This window comes from Paramisgurnus dabryanus, chromosome 8, assembly GCF_030506205.2.
Source record: "Paramisgurnus dabryanus chromosome 8, PD_genome_1.1, whole genome shotgun sequence".
NCBI classification, from domain to species: Eukaryota; Metazoa; Chordata; class Actinopteri; order Cypriniformes; family Cobitidae; genus Paramisgurnus; species Paramisgurnus dabryanus.
In genome coordinates, this window is record NC_133344.1 from 10432600 (window position 1) to 10451642 (window position 19043).

Below are 19043 nucleotides of genomic sequence, written 5' to 3' on the forward strand. Positions count from 1 at the left end.
GTGGTTCACTAAAAAACCAAGGCGGCATTGGTGATATTGTGATAGTTGGTCCATAATTAGCTTTCCATGCAAAACCTGATCACTTTATCTGTCTAGTTTCTCAACCCTGCTAAAAAAAAAAACAATAAACCCATTACAGAAAATTCTAATAGTTTCCATTAAAATAACAATAGGAACCATTAGCATTTACCATTAAAACCACTACACTGTAGTGTGTTTTGGGCCATATTCCATTAGAACCAATACAAACTTTATTAGGACCAATACATAGAACCAATAGAACCAATTTATACCATTAGAGACCAACAAAAACCAATACAAAAACCTAATAAATCGTAAAATGCAAAAATATCTTAGTAAATCAATGCTCAAAAAAGATGAACTTTCATCAGAATTGTCACAAAATGAGCAACTGGAGAAAAAAGTCGTTCTTGGATTGTTTTATATAGTGGTTTGCAGGGTAACACTTGTGAATTATTTTAAAATAAATGTCTTTTACTTAATTGGTTAAGAAATAAGTGTGAAAGCATCCAGACTTTTTTCCAGCTGATATTTTACAGTATTATTCCTATTAGCAGTCACAGATCGCAAAGTAACAATATCCTACTGGAATAATGAACGGATTGATCTATTATTATTTTTGTAGGGTGAACAAATACACAATTTACCAACAAAAGTCTCAACTAGATTCAAAGGTACTGTTTGTCTCAATAAAGACATTAAAATCATTATCATCAAACTCCAAATTCTCCTCAAAGTCCCTTAGGAGTAATGTGTGTAAGAAGGGCAAAGATGAAAAGATAAAATGATTTAAATTGTAATAATCTTTGTAACAGAAATGGACCCATTTATTTTCTTTTAGCTGATTGTACAAAAACTTTTTTTAAACTTGAATCTTATGCAAAAATATGTTAACACAAATTTTATACACAGAAATGCATTACAATTAAAGCATACATGAACACATTGTGTACTATGAAAAAAAATGACTAACCAACCCTCGTCTTTGAGAAACAACAGATGACACACAGGTAAAGGACTGCAGCAGAATTAATGTTGCTTTCATTGTTATTTCACACACACACACATATATTGTGAGATCAGGATGTCATTTTTGTAGGTCTCTTTTGCTTGCGTTGACTGATGTGGCTGTTAAAACAAGCATTAAAGTATTGTTTGTTATTTTATTGTTTCAACTCTTGTTATGAATTCATCTTTACTGTGATTCTGAGAACATACAGAAACAGCACATTTCTTTAAAGGCAGGGTATCTGATTTGATTTTTAGTTATACTGTTTAAAAGTCTCCTCACATCCTGATAGCAATTACTATATTAAGTTGTTTAAATGTATTTTGTCATCTGTGAAAAGGTGTAGGACCAAAAAAAAATGTTCAACAAATCAATGAACTCAAACTCAATTTTTGCCCCTCATCTGTGAACATGTTTTGCATATCCCATTACGCAAGACATAATATGTTATCAGCGCGTTCACATGCCCTCACCTCCCATCTGTAAACAGAGGGAGAGACTGGCAAACTTTCCTGCTGAATTGACAACCTGCACATTCTTTAGATTCAGATATTCTACTTTGATTAAACATTGTGTTGCTTATGCAGTTTGTGTTCGTTTACGGATTAGCACATCGATATATTACTACGTTTACAATACAGAAAAAAATCTTTAACTAATTCCGTTTTAAAACAGTTGTTTATGTTTGTCATATTATTCACTTTGTACTGCAAAGTTTTCTCACTGGTTGAGACATGGGATGTGGACCATTTATGGCTGGTCTGTGCGTGTTAGTGAATTGGAGGAGGCGTGGCTTTGGATGGCAATTTATACATGGGTTTCAGCTGGCGTCACTCTCTTGTCTTCCGCCATTTTGAGGACCTGAAGTGGTCGCAAAAGAACTAGAAGCTATGCCTTCAATATGTTGTGAGCATCAAAATCGCTATTTTTACAACACTAAGAAGGCTCGACAAAACATGATATTTTGCTCGAAGTATCGCCTGTGTCTCTACACGTGAACTCGAGCATTGAGAACATTGTTTGTGAACAAAGAGTTTACTAAAAAGAAGGTTTTGAACAACTGACTTTGGTTGATTTGGCTTCCGCTCGCCGCCATCTTCCCAGTCTAGATGTATCGATCTGCGAATGGAACGTAAGGAGGGAGGAGAGTAAAGATGGATAGCTCCTAAAGCATAGTTCCATATAAATGCACAGATAATTCGTTGTTTTGTCGCAAGTGAAAAACAATATTGACCTTCTAGTTGAAAAAGGAGCCTCATATGAGATTCATTCATTCGCATTCAGAAATCGATTATTTCCGTCTGGCAGGGATGACGAGCAGACACCATAACAGCCAAAATCAGTTGTACAAAACCTTTCTTTTTAGTAAACTCTGTGTACACAAACAATGTTCTCAATGTTCGCGTTCATAAGTAGAGATCCAGGTGATACTTCGAGCAAAGTTTCATGTTGTGACGCGCCGCCTTAGTGTTGTAAAATAGTGGTAGTTCGGTAGCAGCGAACAGCGGCTGGAAGAACGTATCGGGGATTGAGTAGGCATCACACCCAAACCAAGGTATATTTTTTTTAAGTCGCGTTTCTTTTCATGACAGTCGAGGTGCGACATGTTGTCTTTCGTAGCCATTTCCCGTATCCATAAGAATCATAGACAGTAAAAGATAAGAAATCCGTAAATCGTAGCAAGCCAGCCAATGCTTGTCAGTAGCCTACTGGTACTCGGTAGGTCCTAGTGTTAATTTCGTCAGACGAGACGAGACGAAATATGTTCGTCAACGACCTTTTTTTCCATGACTAAGACGAAACGATGACGAGACTACACACATATTCAAAAACGCTGACTAAGACTAAATTAACATGCATTTTTGTTGACGAAAAAAGACTAGACTAAAATGTTTTGGATAAAATAAAAACTAAGATAAAATCTCTCTTCATTTTCGTCTTCAATCGTCTCTACTACATTTTATGCAATGAGGTCATATTTAAATGTGAATTCATTCATAAAAAGACTGCGTGCTCTTATTATGAAACTGCGCGCGTCTGTCATAACTCCAGACAAGCTCGCGGCCTCGCGCTGCTGAAATCTCCATGCTAAGTGTTCACAATGTAACATCCATTAGCAGTTAGTCTACAAACGTATTACATATGAGAAATATTGATATGTTTCCATCGGATTTTTGTAATCTTCATATGGTTTTTCAACAATTGCACGCACACGCAGCGCGATTCTACTATGGAAAAGGCATACGCGATCAGGTCAGTAAGAGTCTCGTGTGTAAAATGAGCCCACACACATTATGATTAATATTTCACAAACAGCTAAAAAGTTTAGCATTTTTTCAGCATTGTGTTGATGTTTTTGTGTCGTATTCTCGTGTACCTGTTGTCTTCATTAACTTAGACGGCTTGTCTTTCTGATCCACATTCGCTATTTACCAACATTGTTGATAATCTATACCTTATATTATTCAAGTATTCTGAATGTACAGTATATTGTGAGGACAAAAGCTTATTATTAGTAACTGATCGCGGTCTGGGTGCTTTCCTATCGCCCATCACTGAATGAATGGTGACGCAATTTACACGCAATAGAGATACGTCACCGCCATTAACAAAGTTGCATACAACAAAAATCATTCAACAAGTGTAACCAATATTTGAGATGTGTGTAACCCTATTTGACTAAAATGGTTATCAGAAATAATCTCAGAAATAATTTCTTTTTAAAAAGACAAAAATGTTTTAACTAAAACTTGACTAAGATATATTAAGTCTTCTTTTGACTAAAATTACCATAAAACTTCAAATAATAGCCAGGGCTTTTATTTTCCCAAACCTATCGTTACACACCAGGCGTCTAAAAGAGACAGGCGTCTATAAGAGACAGGCTTTTAATTTAATTGTTCCAGCATGACAGCAGGAGGTTACCACATATTACATTTATTTATAATTTGAATGTGTTTAACAAATTAGTTTGTGTAAGTATAACAGTCTTAAATTATTGGCAGCATAAATAAAGCAAATGAGGATATGCTTTTTATTGGTTGTTGCGTGAAATCTTACCCAGATACAACAGTGCTATTTTCTGATTGGCTATTGTGTAGCCTCTTTCTTTTTTTGGATGGGCTCGCTCGACTAGAACTCCAGGGGAGACGGCTTGATAGAGAGAGCAGGGCGGTCAGATACAATTTGGGCGCTGCAGCATATTAAATATGATAAATAGTGTTTCCGCTTGAGAAATACAAAGTGTGGCGGAAAAGTCCCGACTCTCCCGATTGCCACTTCGCTACTGTCATCATCACTTCAAACCTGACAACGAACCTTGTTGTGTTTTCATAGTGATGAGTAACGGAATAACTGCGTCTGTCACGTGACATCTACCGGTAAGCAAAACTTTAGCGTGTGCAATCTGCACCATAGAACTGGCTTAAACAGACGATCTGACGGGTTTTAGAAGATTAAATACAGCCTGAAACTAAAAAACAGACCAGGCCTTTATTTGAGACAGGCGTTTATTTACCAAACCTGTCCTCACACCAGGCGTCTAAAAGAGACAGGCGTCTATTTGGGACTCGGCTATTATTTGAAGTTTTACGGTAGACTAAAATAACAAGACTTTTAGTTGACTAAAACTAGACTAAAATGACGAGACTTTTAGTCGACTAAAACTTGACTAAGATACCTTGAGTTGTCTTTTGACTAAAACTAGACTAAAATGATGAGACTTTTAGTCGACTAAAACTTGACTAACAAAAAAAGATATGCACAAGACTAAGACTAAGACTAAATTAAAAATAGGTGACAAAATTAACACTAGTAGGTCCTCAAGATGGCGGCATAACGTAAAAAGTCACATGACTGAAACCCATGTATATGGAGGGTGGGATCTAGGCTACCGTAAGCATTTTTCAAAATCAGATACCCTGCCTTTTAAGCAACACTTCCAGTATTATATTATATATAATAAAATAGAAATATAAAGCTCACCTTTTTTTTTCCAATTTGTAATTTGAATCATTTCTCAGATCAGAGATCATCTTTTTTCCTAAAACTCTCAGATTATTCGCAGACAAATCCAGTTCTCTAAGGTGTGATGGGTTTGATTTCAGAGCTGAAGTCAGAGCAAAACAACCTTCATCTGTGATTTTACACCCTGTTAACCTGTAGAGAACAATGACACACACACACACACACACACACACACACACACACTTTACTCTTTCATTTTCATTAATCTATGTTCTATTTCATCCCTACAGTGCTTTAGAACTGAATGATCCATCTTGCGCGTACGCAGGTCAAATACCAACAAAGTCACCCATGACCTCTGCTGCCTACGGAGAGTCTATATCTTCCAGTGACATCAGAGGATCTGTTCCTTTTCATCTTCTCACTTCACAGGTTGTATTACTGTGCAAGCCAAAGACTAAAGGATCTTGCTATGTGTTTGCACACGTGTGTCATTCGTTGCTCGTGGCCTTGTGACATTTTTTTCTTGGAGCTGCGAGTTGCTCACCCTCCAAAGGCTGCAATAGAATCTACCGAGAGGTTTGTTACATGCTTCGGCAAATTTTTCTCAGCTGGGTGAGTTACATACTTTACATCAGTGTTTCTCAAAGTTTTTCTACCATTCCCCACTTTGGAGGTAGGGAAGGGTTCCGAGCCCCACCTGTCCCCAATTGCCCTGACAAAATGGTATCAAGTAGGCTTTAATTTTAACTGCTGACATTTGTTTAATCACATCATATTTTAAAACATAACAGCATTAAACACTTTCAATAGAGAAACGCGAAAAAAACAAATGTGCAAATGTGAAAAAACTTTGTTCAAAAGTAAATAATAATAATGCAACTGTTTATGCATTTTGTCTCTGACAAAAGTCATCATACTTTCTTTTCGGCTGGCGTTTTGGTTGATTGGGTCGACTGTCTGTCTTGGTTTTCTCTGCTAGTACAGAATCTCTAGTTTTCATTTCTTGTCACAAACGTATCCATTGTTAACTTTTATACCCGCTACCGCCTATACTGCCTCTACCGCCTCTCCACATTAAAGTTTTTGTTCCACTTCAATTCTGACTTTAATTCATTCTTGTAGACTATGGTTCCGGGTGACATTTTCTTCACAGTCTGATGTTTCTTTAAGTTAGGCTTATATTTAAATGTATCATTTTGAGTGTATCATCAATAATTTTAAGAATTAATAGAGATGGGCACAAAAATGATCAATTTTCCTGCCATTTGTCATGCCCCACTTGTAATGTTCCTATTCCCCACCAATGGGGCCCGCCCCACACTTTGAGAAACGCTGCTTTACATATAGCTGGTTGTTTATTTGCTTGAATATTGTGTCGGGGCATTTGTTTGGTGACGGCTGCGTTTTCGCTCCCTCTCCCGACATTTGGAACCTACCATGTATATTATTGGATTAATCTGCGGGTGCTTGCATTCGACTTATTGTTTATTTCTTGTAACACAGAGGTGTTTTCTGGTTGATTGTTCAACTGCGCTTTGTGTACTTCGTGCAAACTCGGTTGTGCCGGTTTATTTTGTAAATGTTCCGGTGCTTTAACTGCGCTTTGTGTATTTCGTAGCAACTCCGTTGTGCCGGTAATTTTTTACTAGCGCTTACCGTTAAATGGTTTCACAACATTTGCGCCGACGGGTGTGCTTTCGCTCCCGCTTCCGGCACCTGTACTGCGTTTAGGGTCTTTTTTTCATTAGGGATAGTTTATCCTTAGCTGGTGAAGGCAGTGCTTTCACTCCCACTTCCAGCATAGGTGTGCCTCTGTGACAAGATTAGTGGCAACGTTCCTGCTGAGGCTACCTTTGTGCTTTCGCTCCATCTCCCGGCATCTGTACTGCGTACTGCATTTTGTGTCTTCTTTTTCGTTGGGATAGTTTACCCTTAGCTGGTGAAGGCAGTGCTTTCGCTCCCGCTCCCAGTATAGGTGTGCTCCTTTGACTAATTGGTGGCAGCGTTCCCGCTGAGGCTACCTTTTCTTTTTTATCAGTTGCCAGCATGGTTGGCAACCACTCCTGCTCGGCCTGCATGGCTCCCCTGCAGCTTGAGGATGGCCATGATTTTTTGACCCTCATGTCTTGGCTTCGAACGTTTAAAGGAGTGCCTTTCTGACAACCCCTGCATGAACTGTGGTATCATGCCTCGGGCAGTGAGGGCGGCTAGACTGGCTGAGGTGGAGCAACTGTTGGGCTCTACATTGTCACCTGGACTTTTGACCTCAGCCCAGCGACTGGCCCCTGGATCAGACTGGGCAGTCTAAACGTCAGGCTGCTGAGACTGCAGGCCCCACTTCTGCAAAAAAGGCTAAGGGGCCCCAATTGCCTTCAAAGTGGACCAACTAACAGCGTGTCAATGTCCCTGATGCTCGCTTTGTCAGCATCCCTGCAGGAGGCTGAGCTGGATGCTTCCGTCCTCAATTTTAGCAATGCCTCACTACAGGCATTCCCATTGATGTCTAGAGAGTTGGGGCGGTTGATGTCTACTCTTGTGCAGGCTCGCCACCAGGTTTGGTTGGCACAATCTACTCTCACTGAGGCCTGCAGGAGAACCCTCCGCAGTGTTCCGATGGAGCCGGGGGAGCTGTTTGGTTCCGCAGCCCTGGAAGCGATTGAGTGCACGGTCCAAGCGGATGGACTCGACAGCAGCTGTCTAGGCTTCAAAGGAGTGTGCCGCCTCCTAGCAGGCCTAGAGGTCCTCCAGCTGTCCCATAGCCAGCTCTCATCCACAGGTTCACCCCAGGGGCTACTTTAGGTCTCTGCGCCTATGTCCACAGCCTGCTCAGCAGCAGGCACCGACCTTTTGGGCACCTGAGCGACTGCCCTTGGGACAATCTCAAGCCTTTGCTACCTGTCGTACCTCCGGAACCTTTAGGGGCCGGGGGGCCCGACGCTGAAGCCCTGGGGTCAAAACTCAGTTTTTCTCAGTTTTTCTCCAGAAGGTTCTGTCATCGTCAAACCATAACCAGCCTATCCACCTGGCGCAATTTACTCCCCCAGCAAGGGAGGACAGATTACAAATGCTGTGTCCCGTCCGGGCAGATTACAAATGCTGTGTCCCGTCCGGGCTCTCAGAACCTATGTGGTCACAACTGCGGGTATTAGGCAGTCAGACCAGCTCTTCCTCTGCTATGGTGGTCCTAGGACGGGCTGTGCTCTCTCCAAACAGCGATTGTCTCATTGGGTGGTGGATGTCATCAGCCTGTGAGATCTGCGATACACGATAGTATCGGGGGGCAGGGCAGTAGTTTACTAATTTTTTTTTACTCATTATAACAAGTCACTTGATGGGTGGACAAAAAAGAACAAGAGCAACACCGTCATGACCGCAACCTTCTTAAAACTGATGCCATTAATGCGAGCGCGTCATTAAAACCCTTACCATGATTACTTAATAACTGTAAAAAACATGCATCTGCGCACACACACACGTGCGCGCACATACAAACAATTCAATGCATTTGTTTAGTGCTGTTGCAGAAGGTTACACATGTCAAGCAGTGGTGCTCTCAGATGAGCCTTTTTAAACACATCGGTCCAGCGGAACGCGATCATATTTTAAACACAATCATATATTAAACACGAGGGATGTATTGCTACAACTCCTTGAAATGCATATCATAAACAGGATTAATACCTAGTGATCTGACTTCAGACAGAGCGCAGCTCTCTGCACGTACGCGAGAGTGGTGCCATGCAGCGGGTCATATTTTAATCAAAAAGTAAAGTTTGCCTCAGCTCGCATGAAACGCATTAAACTGAACAAAGACATAAGGATTACTACTTTAGTTTATGTTTAGACTTCAGACAGACGCGAGAGCGCGTGCACATGAGACAGAGAGAAGCGCAGCTGGTCATGATGCGGGTGCTAGAAGGAGTCCAAGACGCGCGCATTTAGCGCAGGTACGTGCAAGAAGGAATTCTCTCTTTACAAACCCTCATGCGAGGAAAAGCATGCATTGTGGATGTTAATGTAAAACTATGATGATAATAATAATAATAGTAACCATTCGCCAACTATCGTCATGAGTATCGCCATGAAAACCTGCCATTGGCGATATGTCTCAAGATCGTCGATACACGATACTATTTCCTATCGGCACAACCCTACCCAGGCATATAAACAAGGTGGTCATCCCCTGCCATCTGGGGTGAGGTGCCACTCTACCAGGGCAGTCTCAACTTCATGGGCGGCCACTGAACGTGGTCCTGTTGCCGGACTCCGCGCTCTCCTCTCAATAAGGTATGTGCTAAATTCCTTTTGACTTTTTTGGAAATGAGTCATCCAGTGCTAAAGCACTGCCTCTGGCGGTCAGTAGGGATGAAATAGAATGAGAGTTACGTATGTAACTACGGTTCTATGAATCCCCGATGACCACCAGAGCGTTCTGTCACTCAGAATCCCTGTGCACTCGCGAGAAGATTCTGCAGGAACAGATCATCTGATCTCACCAGAAGATATAGACTCTCCGTAGGAACCTAAAAAAAATGCTTATTTACAAGAAAACATGCAAGATGGATTTAGAGGGTTTTGCATCTGAACTCTTCATGTCTCTTAAAATTGACAGCTTCCTAATATCTCTTTGAGAACCACATCATGTTTGACTACAGAAAAATCATCTTACGTCAGTATCTCCAGTTTACATTGAGGATTCTCCAGTACAGCAGAGATCACCTTCACTCCTAAATCTCCAAGATTATTATTACACAGACTCAGATCTCTCAGATGTGATGGGTTTGATGTCAGAGCTGAAGCCAGAGCAACACAACCTTCATCTTTGATATTACAACGCCTCAGCCTGTAGAAAACAATGACACACACTTCACTCTCTCAGATCAGATAAACATGGATTTCGTTTTGTTAGTTTGTGTTATTTATAGTTTTTTATGTGGTGTTTGCTCTGCTGGACTGTTAATCAAACTTTGTTTCTCTCTGCTGGCTCTCTCTCTCTCTCTCTGGATTATGGTCCCGACTGTCAGTTACAATCTTGCTGTCTGGTCTCTGGTCTTGAGCTCTAGTGTTTGTGCAGTTTGCTCTTTTGTTTCTGCCCCCTATTTGGTCTTTAGCTATCTGACGTGTAAGATACTTCAACATTTCACTCTGAGAATCACATCATGTGTGAATGATCTTACCAGAGTTTCTCCAGTTTACAGTCAGGATGCTCCAGTAGATCAGAGAGATGCTCAATTCCTGAATCTCCAAGATTATTATTAGACAGATTCAGATCTCTCAGGTGTGATGGGTTTGATGTCAGAGCTGAAGCCAGAGCAACACAACCTTCAGCTGTGAAATAACAATGACTCAACCTGTAGAGAACAATGATATACACTTCACTCTCTCATTTCACCATACACACATCTGATAAAAGTCATTATTTTAGGGATAACATTTTAGAAATACAGATTTAAGTGTTGCACTTCCTTTTTTCAATGATGTAAAAATCTTCATTTTTGCATCATTGAAAGAAGGAGGTGCTATATCTATGTCGAGGGTGTAAGACTACTGACACTCATTCCTCATTTTTACAGGGGGGACATACACAAAAAGAAACGATACAGCCGCCTTCTTTTTGGAAGCTAAGCTAACAGACGATGTGTGGAGCGAGCCAGGCTTCATGTTACAATAATAGCAGAAGGTAAACAACATGAAATGAGTGGTTTCGCAAGCATGATGCTCTGATCCACTGTTTGTGGCTACCTTTATGAGCCACAATACAGCGAAGAGCTGAGGGAGATGGAGGAACATGAGGCAGCATGCGCGAGAAGCCCGGGGAGGATGCAGCAGCCTCGGCCTCTGGTGCGTAGAGCAGCCTGGACTTGCGCGAGCTTGAACAGACTAGTAGTTTCTGTACTCTCGCTGTGTGCCTTCTGTACAAAAATTTCAGCATAAAATCAGGATATGGATGTTGAATGGTCCCGGGAAAGAGAGGTACTCCGAGTACGGGCATTTGTTTCACAGACGCATTTCGGCTCACGAGCGCAGCTGCGTATGTGGAGTAAACATATTGTGTGGTTATTTACACGTTTGGCCAAGCACTCTCAAAAATAAATAAGAAACTGAGTGAAGCCTGCTCCTACGACATAATTCATTTGTGTGGTAAACCAACGACCCAAGCTTTGTACCGTATATGGACAGTGGCACCCTGGATACATATTTTTTTGAATCCTTAACTGAAAGCAACAGCCAAAGCCTGCAGGGATAAACGGACGTCCGACTATAAAGTGAGTGTTTCTATTTTCTTTGTTATACTAACGTGACATGTATGTACACAATAGCATACAGCTATGCGGGGTCTTTTGTCTGTCAAATAGGCACCAAATTCTACATTTATGTTATGTTTCGACTACAAATATGACCCACTTTCAAAAAAAATGTATGTTCCAACGGGTAAAGTTTCCCTTTTAATTGGCTTTATTACATTAAACATATGATCTTACTTAAGTGTCTGCAGTTTACAGTGAGGATTCTTCAGTACATCAGAGATCATCTTCACTCCTGAATCTCCAAGATTATTCTCAGACAGATACAGATCTCTCAGGTGTGATGGGTTTGATCTCAGACCTGAAGTCAGAGCAGCACAGCCTTCAGCTGTGATATTACATTGACTCAACCTGTAGAGAAATAAAAAACATAAAACATCACCATTAATAATGTTTTAAAGGTCACATTCTGCCTGTTCCCATTTTGTAAACTTTAGTTAGTGTGTAATGTTGCTGTTACAGATGATAAATGATAAAGCTTAGTGCCAGGTGATATATTTTCTTTAACAGAATTCCCCTTTCAAAGCCTATAGCCAACGGCCGGTTTGGACTACAGCCCACTACTTCCCGATGGAATGGCGTCAATATAAGAGCTTTTAACTAAACTTATTTTACATGTGAAACATGAACACATTATATTGCGCACTGTAAACACAATCAAAGCTTCAAAAACACAGAAAGAATGAGAACTTTAACAGTAAAGTGAATGTTCACACTTACTGAACTGATTTGAATTCACAAATCACAGGCAGCAGCTCCTTAAGAACTTTCAGTGGTTCAGCTTTGCTTCCTTTAACAAATCTGTCCATATTAAACTTCTTTAGCTCCTGTTTTGATGTCAGCATCACCGAAACTAAAGCTGACCACTGATGTGAAGAGAGTGTGGTTTTACTTAATATTGTAGATGTCAGATAATTTTGGATATCCTGCAGCATTGAAGGACCACTAAGTTCATTCACACACTGAAGCAGATTGATGGATTTCTCTGGTGAAAGATTATTCTTGATCTTCTCTTTGATGTATTTGATTGTTTTCTCAATAATCCGATGGTTGTAGCATGTCAGTAACCTCAGACTTGGTATGAGATTCTGATTCGACTTCAGTGACAAACCCAGAAAAAAACGAAGAAAAAGATCCAGATGTCCATTTTTACTCTTCACAGTCTCATCTATAGCTCTCTTATACAGATTGGGTAATGAAGGCTTACAACTTTGATTCATTTTAAATGCAGTCAACACACTTATGTTGTTGTCCATAAAGGTGAGGTGCACATATAGAGCTGCTAGATGTTCCTGAATGCTCGGATGAAAAAAGCTGTAAACTTTCCTCTGACACAAACCAAACTCCTCTCTGAAGATCTGAGTACACAATCCTGAATACACTGATGCTTCTGATACATCAATGCCACACTCTCTCAAGTCTTCATCATAGAAGATCAGATTGCCTTTCATAATCTGCTCAAAAGCCAGTTTACACATTTTGAAGATCATGTCTTTATTCTTCTCGTAGTCCTTCTGATTGATCAGGAAGTGTGTGTACATTTCAGTGAGATTCTTGGGGATTTCTCTTCTTTTTGCTTCACTCAATATTCTCTCTAGAACAGTGCCTGAAATCCAGCAGAACACTGGGATGTGACACATGATGTTGATTCTTCTGGATGACTTCAGGTGTGAGATGATTTTCTTGGCCAAACTCTTATGTCTGATTATTTTCCTGAAGTATTCCTCCTTCTGTGGATCACTGAAGCCTCGTACCTCTGTGACTCGATCAACACACTCAGAGGGGATGAGATCAGCTGCTGCTGGTCTGGAGGTGATCCAGATGAGAGCAGAGGGACACAGATTCCCCTTGATGAGGTTTGACAGCATCACATCCACTGAGGTTGATTCACTTACTTCACTGAACCTTACCCTGCTGTGGAAATACAGAGGCAGACGACACTCATCCAAACCATCAAAGATGAACAACACTTTATATTTATCACTGAAGATTTTTATTTCTTTTGTCTCTGGGAAGAAAAGATGAAGAAGATCTAAAAGACTGAGTGTTTTGTCCTTCATCAAATTGATTTCTCTGAAAGGAAGTGGAAATATGAGGTGGACGTCCTGATTCTCTTTCTCTTCAGCCCAGTCCAGAATGAACTTCTGTACAGAGACTGTTTTTCCAATGCCAGCGACTCCCTTTGTCAGCACACTTCTGATGTGTTTGTGTTGTTCAGGTAAAGGTTTAAAGATGTCATTACATTTGATTGGTGTCTCCTCTGCCCCTCCACTTTTAATCTCTGTGATGTTGAGCTCTGTGTAGATCTCGTTCAGTAGTGTTAAGTTTCTCTGCTTTGATGTTCCTGGATACAAACACTGAAACTTCTCTCTCAGATTTGATTTAAATGTGTTCAGGACTTCATTAATTTTAGAGTCATGGCTGTAAAATGAAAACAGAAGTTAGAGAAGTACATGTGTAAAGCAAATTTTGGATTTTAGTATCTATAACCTTACATAACATCTAAAACAAACAGAATCAAATCAAATTATCTACAGTTTACCTGAATTCAGGACACACATATTGTTGTTGATTCACAGACTGATCAATCTTCATCTTTTTACAGACGGGTTCGGTTGCTTCTAATCTGGATATCAGGAAGAGAATCAAGAATTATTAATTACATTTAATAGATGTTAATTAAACTAAGCGTTGTAATTTGTGTATCGCTGTGTCAACAACACTTTAACATAAAAAAATTCTATATATTTTTTGGTAAGGTCACCTCTTAAATGCTGTTGGAGGATCCATTGACCTCTCATTCTTCATAGACACAACTGAACTTTACATCTGATCTCTTTTGATAATCTGAACTATAACACACATATCAGATTAAAATTAATCCTGTACTCAACAAATATAACATTATGTATATAAAACAACATGATATTTTCCTGATATTGACATTGGCAGGTTTAAAGTAGTTATGAACCTTAACAAAAATAAGACACACTCAGGCCACGAATGGGGTGTATAATATGCTGCAGGGAGAACCCAGATTGAGATGTCTCTCAGCCTGTCTCTCAATCTGTTTCTCTCCGTGAGCTGTATTTATTTAGGTTTTAATCACTGGTTCATTCGGTTCATTCCGAAGGTCAAACCACACAGTCTTTCACAATTATAACAACATCACACATTTTGCTAAGTCTAGAAGATGGATAAGATAAACTGCATTCTACCACACTTAAATAGTAAGTTGATGATGCAGTATCCAAAGGTCGTATGCAGTGCTTGACATTAACACACGCCAAATGCGGGTAGATTTCGGCTGTGGCCGGTAAGACAGCCAATCCCACTAGCCACTTTAGCAGGTTGAATATAATTTTTAATTGTAGTCTTCTTAAAAGTTATGCGAGATGATATACAATGCGCAATGCGGCACTGGGAAATTACAACTCCCATAAGCACTCTGCACCCAGCGCAAGGCACAGAGACACTAGCTGCGTCCGAAACCGCCTACTTCCATACTATATAGTACGCGAAAAGCAGTAGGCAAGGCGAGTAGTATGTCCGAATACATAGTATTCGAAAAACAGTATGCGAAAAGTACCCAGATGACCTATTACTTCCGGTTAGATTTTGCAGTGTCCATACGATAGACACTTTACTATCCCATGATGCCCCGGGAGAAGTTATCCAACGAAGAAGAAGAGGCATGTGGCTGTTTGCCGGTTTTCGCACTGGAATGACATGACGTGATGACGTCATATGTCACGTGATGTAGCAAAATGGCAGATGTACTGTAGTATGCGGACCAAGCGCCACCTTTCAGAGACCGCGCGAGAGCTGATACTGATACTAATACTAATACGTATTACTAATACGTTACATTAGTAATACGTTTGCTTATAATGTTGATTTATAGCCGCAGCAAATTTAGCTGCTTGTGCTATCGTGTATTATGTTATGCTATCTGTCGATTTTCTGTGCTTTTCACTACATCTATTATGTAAAGCTGCTTTGATACAATTACCAAATTGTGAAAAGCGCTATATAAATAAAATTGAATTGAATTGAATTGATGGATTTTGCGAATTCACAAGAGGACGCAGTCTGAGCGCATATACTACACTTCAGGAAAGATTAAACAATTGCACGGAAGTTATTGAAGAGATATAAATTGCTGGCACACCCTCAGGGCAAGAGCGAAGAGAAATTCAGCGCATTCCTGAATGGACACGAAATCAAAGGAAACCTGCCAGCTGAGAGGTTCGCGCATCATTTTAATGTAGGCTACTTTGGGCAACAAATCGAGCTGAAAAATGATGACTTACCTGAAATGAAATGAGCACTACAAACACAAACCTCTTTGATCTTTGCATTGTCCCAGTCTGCACGTTTAATTGCTTACAGCCACAGATGTTGTATTTTTGTTTTTGAGATTCTGCTGGACTCCCGAAAAACTTAACGGCAGACCTGGTGCGATTTTAAAAGCCCACGACGCAAGTAGGCATTTTTGACGATACCGAATAATACACAACTCAATCTGCTGTAATGACTTTTCTGACCCCGACATGCGCAGTGGGAACCGCCTGTGACGTGAACTGTGAAGGGGTCTATAAATATTTAAAGTGTCTGTCTAGTGTTTATCTTTTCAGTTAATCTTCTACAACCCTGCTCCACTTTTAATATATTCATTCAAAGTTAATCTATTTATGCCTTACTAGCATGTTTGGCATGCACCTAAATATATGATCTATACTGATATACCTGGTATATAGGCTATCAGCAGTATTGGGGGTAACGCATTACAAGTAACGTGCATTACGTAATAATATTACTTTTCTGAAGTAACAAGTAAAGTAACGCATTACTTTATTAATTTATACATTAATATTTTAGTTACTTTTAAAAAAAAGTAATGTGAGTTACTTTTCAGTTTAATTTATGCAATTTAAAAATAAAATAATGGACTGAATTAAATTGAACATATTAAAGTAGAATTACGCACTCGACTGAGCGGGAACAGTTTGAGTCAGAAACGATGATGGCAGGCCTGAGTTTGACATTTTTGCGATCATAAAAAACACCTGCAAGGCCTGAAAAAGATCAAACCTTAGCCAAGTAAGAAAAAGTAACGCATAACTTAAAAGTAACGTAATCATTACTTTCCATGAAAAGTAACTAAGTAACGCAATTAGGTACTTTTTTGGGGAGTAACTTAATATTGTAATGCATTACTTTTAAAAGTAACTTTCCCCAACACTGGCTATCAGCTAATAAATGTTGTCTTAATTTGGGTGGTCAGTCTGCATTTGATATTCAATCTGCATCTAATTTAGCTAAACCAAGGAAATTTGCTCAAATTTAAGTCATTTTAGGATGCCAAAGTCAAGTTTAATCAAATAAAATTGTCGGCAGTTAAAATGCTGAGTGCCTAGTAACTTTGGAAAACATCTAGCCACTTTGGCGGGTGAGCAAAAAAGTTAATGTCAAGCCCTGGTCATGATAAGAAAGGAACATTCTGTGCACTCTCTCGCCTTGGCAGTTTCCTTTGTTGACTAAGCAAAGGATAATACATTCATAAATCGTTATATAATATATTCAAAAATGTAATAAGAAAATACATTTCAACAGACATAAAAACATATTGAACATACTTTCAAACAAATGTGTAAATCGATATTTTTTATAGTTGTGTCTCTATATGATTCCAGTTACTTACTTATCCTCTTCGTCCCAGTTGGGGCATAAGGCTGCAATCATACACTGCCACTGAACCCTGTCTCGTGCTTTGGCCTGTGCTTCGTGCCAAGAAAGACCCATCCCCTTAAGCTCCATCATTACCATCATTCTTTTCCCAATTGGGGTCCATCTCAAGGCAACTTTGGGTGGTCTTTCATTGGGAATGAAAGAGTCACGGAAAAGCTAAATAGAGAGGCTAAAACGAAAAGCAAACTGAATAGCGAAAAGAATAAGGAGAACCTCGGGAAATGAAAACAGAAATGTTAAACGGAAATGCCCTTTTAAATGACTAATTTAAACATGTATTTGTAGTTCAATTTATGAATCCAGTTATTTATTTCTCTTTTTAAATCGCTTTTTGAAATACATTTTGTTTAATTAAGAATTTGTAATTGCAATTTAAAATTATGAACTTATTAAGTGTTTTATGTTGTTTTTGTAAATTGTTATATTACTTTGAACTATTTATTAATGGATTCATATTTCATTTCTACGTTACTTTTATAATCTCACTTTTTATTGCCTAATAAAATGTTACATAATGATTTTTTGTAACTTTGTCTATTTATTTATAGATTAATTAATGAATTTTTAAACAAATCTATTAATTGCTATTTTTATTGTCCAGGTAGTTATTAAATATTGAAGTTCTTTATTACATTATGCATTACTCTTGTGGTCCTCCAGGGACGCTTTAAAAAAATTGGGAGCAAAATTAAGAGTACACCCACTTCTCCAGGCACAACTACACCACTGCCGGGCACACACACACATATTAAAGGTGCAGTGTGTAATTTTTAGAAGGATCTCTTGACAGAATTGCAAAATAATATACAAAACTATATTATTAGGGGTGTATAAAGACCTTTCATAATGAACCTTTATGTGTTTATTACCTTAGAACGAGATCTTTTTATGTACATACAACGAGGGTCCCCTTACATGGAAGTCGCCATTTTGTGCCGCCATTTTCCTACAGAAGCCCTTAACAGAGTAACTTTTTTACTAAGTTGTCTCCGACGATGACATGTTTGTCCGGTGGCGGCTACCGTAGCTTCTCTATATGTTTCAAAAGTGAGGGGTAAGCAGTGGACTAAAATTTACACACTGCACCTTTAAACGAGTAAACACTTCAGAGTCTATTAAATACTTCAGGATTTACTTTTATTCTCAGTAGGGCAATACTTCAGGATTCCCTTTAATAAGACAATAGAAAACACACTTCAGGGTCTTTTCTTTTAGTAAACACTTCAGGGTCTACTTTCTGGGCGATACTTCAGGATCCACTAGTCTTAATGTACATCTCAACTCACCCAGTTGTCTTGCTTCGAATTCCGTCAATCCGGGATCATCAGACGAGGAAACCTTAATGCCTTGCGAGGAATTTACACCACCTAGGAATTCCTTGTTGAATTCGGCCGTCGACGGGCTTCGTCTCCTCCACCACCGCTGACCTCCGGGTATGTTGGAATCCGGCTCAACATGTCAGGTTTATTCTACTTATGAACCTAACAAAATAAGACACTCAGACCATGAATAAGGTTTCACAATTCTCGCGAGGGAGAGCACCAGAGAGCTGTTTTTTTAAGATATGCTCAGGCTGTCTCTCTCGGATTCTCTCGTTGCAAGCCTCTTTATTTAGATGGGCCGACACCTACAAAGAGAAGTCAAAAGCAACAATGTGTCAGGAAATCCACACACACACACACACACACACACACACACACACACACACACACACACACACACACAAGAACATCTTAACTAGGCCATAGGTGAAGCAGTATGTTCATTCTAGATAAACAAAACTCTTTCCACCCCCCCAAGACTGTCGGGTGGGGGTATCATAAAGAACAGCACGCTCCGCTTTTATTTATGTTGCTGTGAGGAAGTAGCAAAGCATTGGTTCATGAATCAGAAACACATTCATGAATGGTAATAAAATAATAATTTTCTCCAACAAACATCATTTTTTGCCTGCTCTGTATGCACCAATCACCCGTAATATTATGACC

The 19043-nt window shown here is 39.6% G+C and overlaps 1 protein-coding gene across 1 annotated transcript; it reads right to left on the minus strand.

Moving 5' to 3' along the window:
• Nucleotides 1-795: 795 nt before the first annotated feature.
• On the minus strand, nucleotides 796-18671 carry LOC135771880 (NLR family CARD domain-containing protein 3-like). Its single transcript, XM_065282231.1, has 10 exons — nucleotides 18342-18671; nucleotides 14069-14156; nucleotides 13847-13930; nucleotides 12025-13725; nucleotides 11482-11655; nucleotides 10729-10911; nucleotides 10177-10350; nucleotides 9669-9842; nucleotides 5015-5188; nucleotides 796-1149 (listed from the first exon to the last, which is right to left on the minus strand). Exons 2-10 carry the CDS (start codon nucleotides 14110-14112, stop codon nucleotides 1101-1103), a joined length of 2757 nt encoding a protein of 918 aa, XP_065138303.1. The 5' UTR covers nucleotides 14113-14156; nucleotides 18342-18671; the 3' UTR covers nucleotides 796-1100.
• Nucleotides 18672-19043: the final 372 nt, after the last annotated feature.

Excerpts from the sequence above, each read along its gene's own strand:
- LOC135771880 (XM_065282231.1), bottom strand. The coding sequence starts at position 14,112 with ATGAAGAATGAGAGGTCAATGGATCCTCCAACAGCATTTAAGAG. Across the intron at positions 11,656-12,024 it reads TGTGAATTCAAATCAGTTCA|GTTGAGTCAATGTAATATCA; the intron begins GTAAGTGTGAAC and ends ATTTCTCTACAG. Across the intron at positions 10,912-11,481 it reads TGTAAACTGCAGACACTTAA|AAGGCACACAGCGAGAGTAC; the intron begins GTAAGATCATAT and ends ATTTTTGTACAG.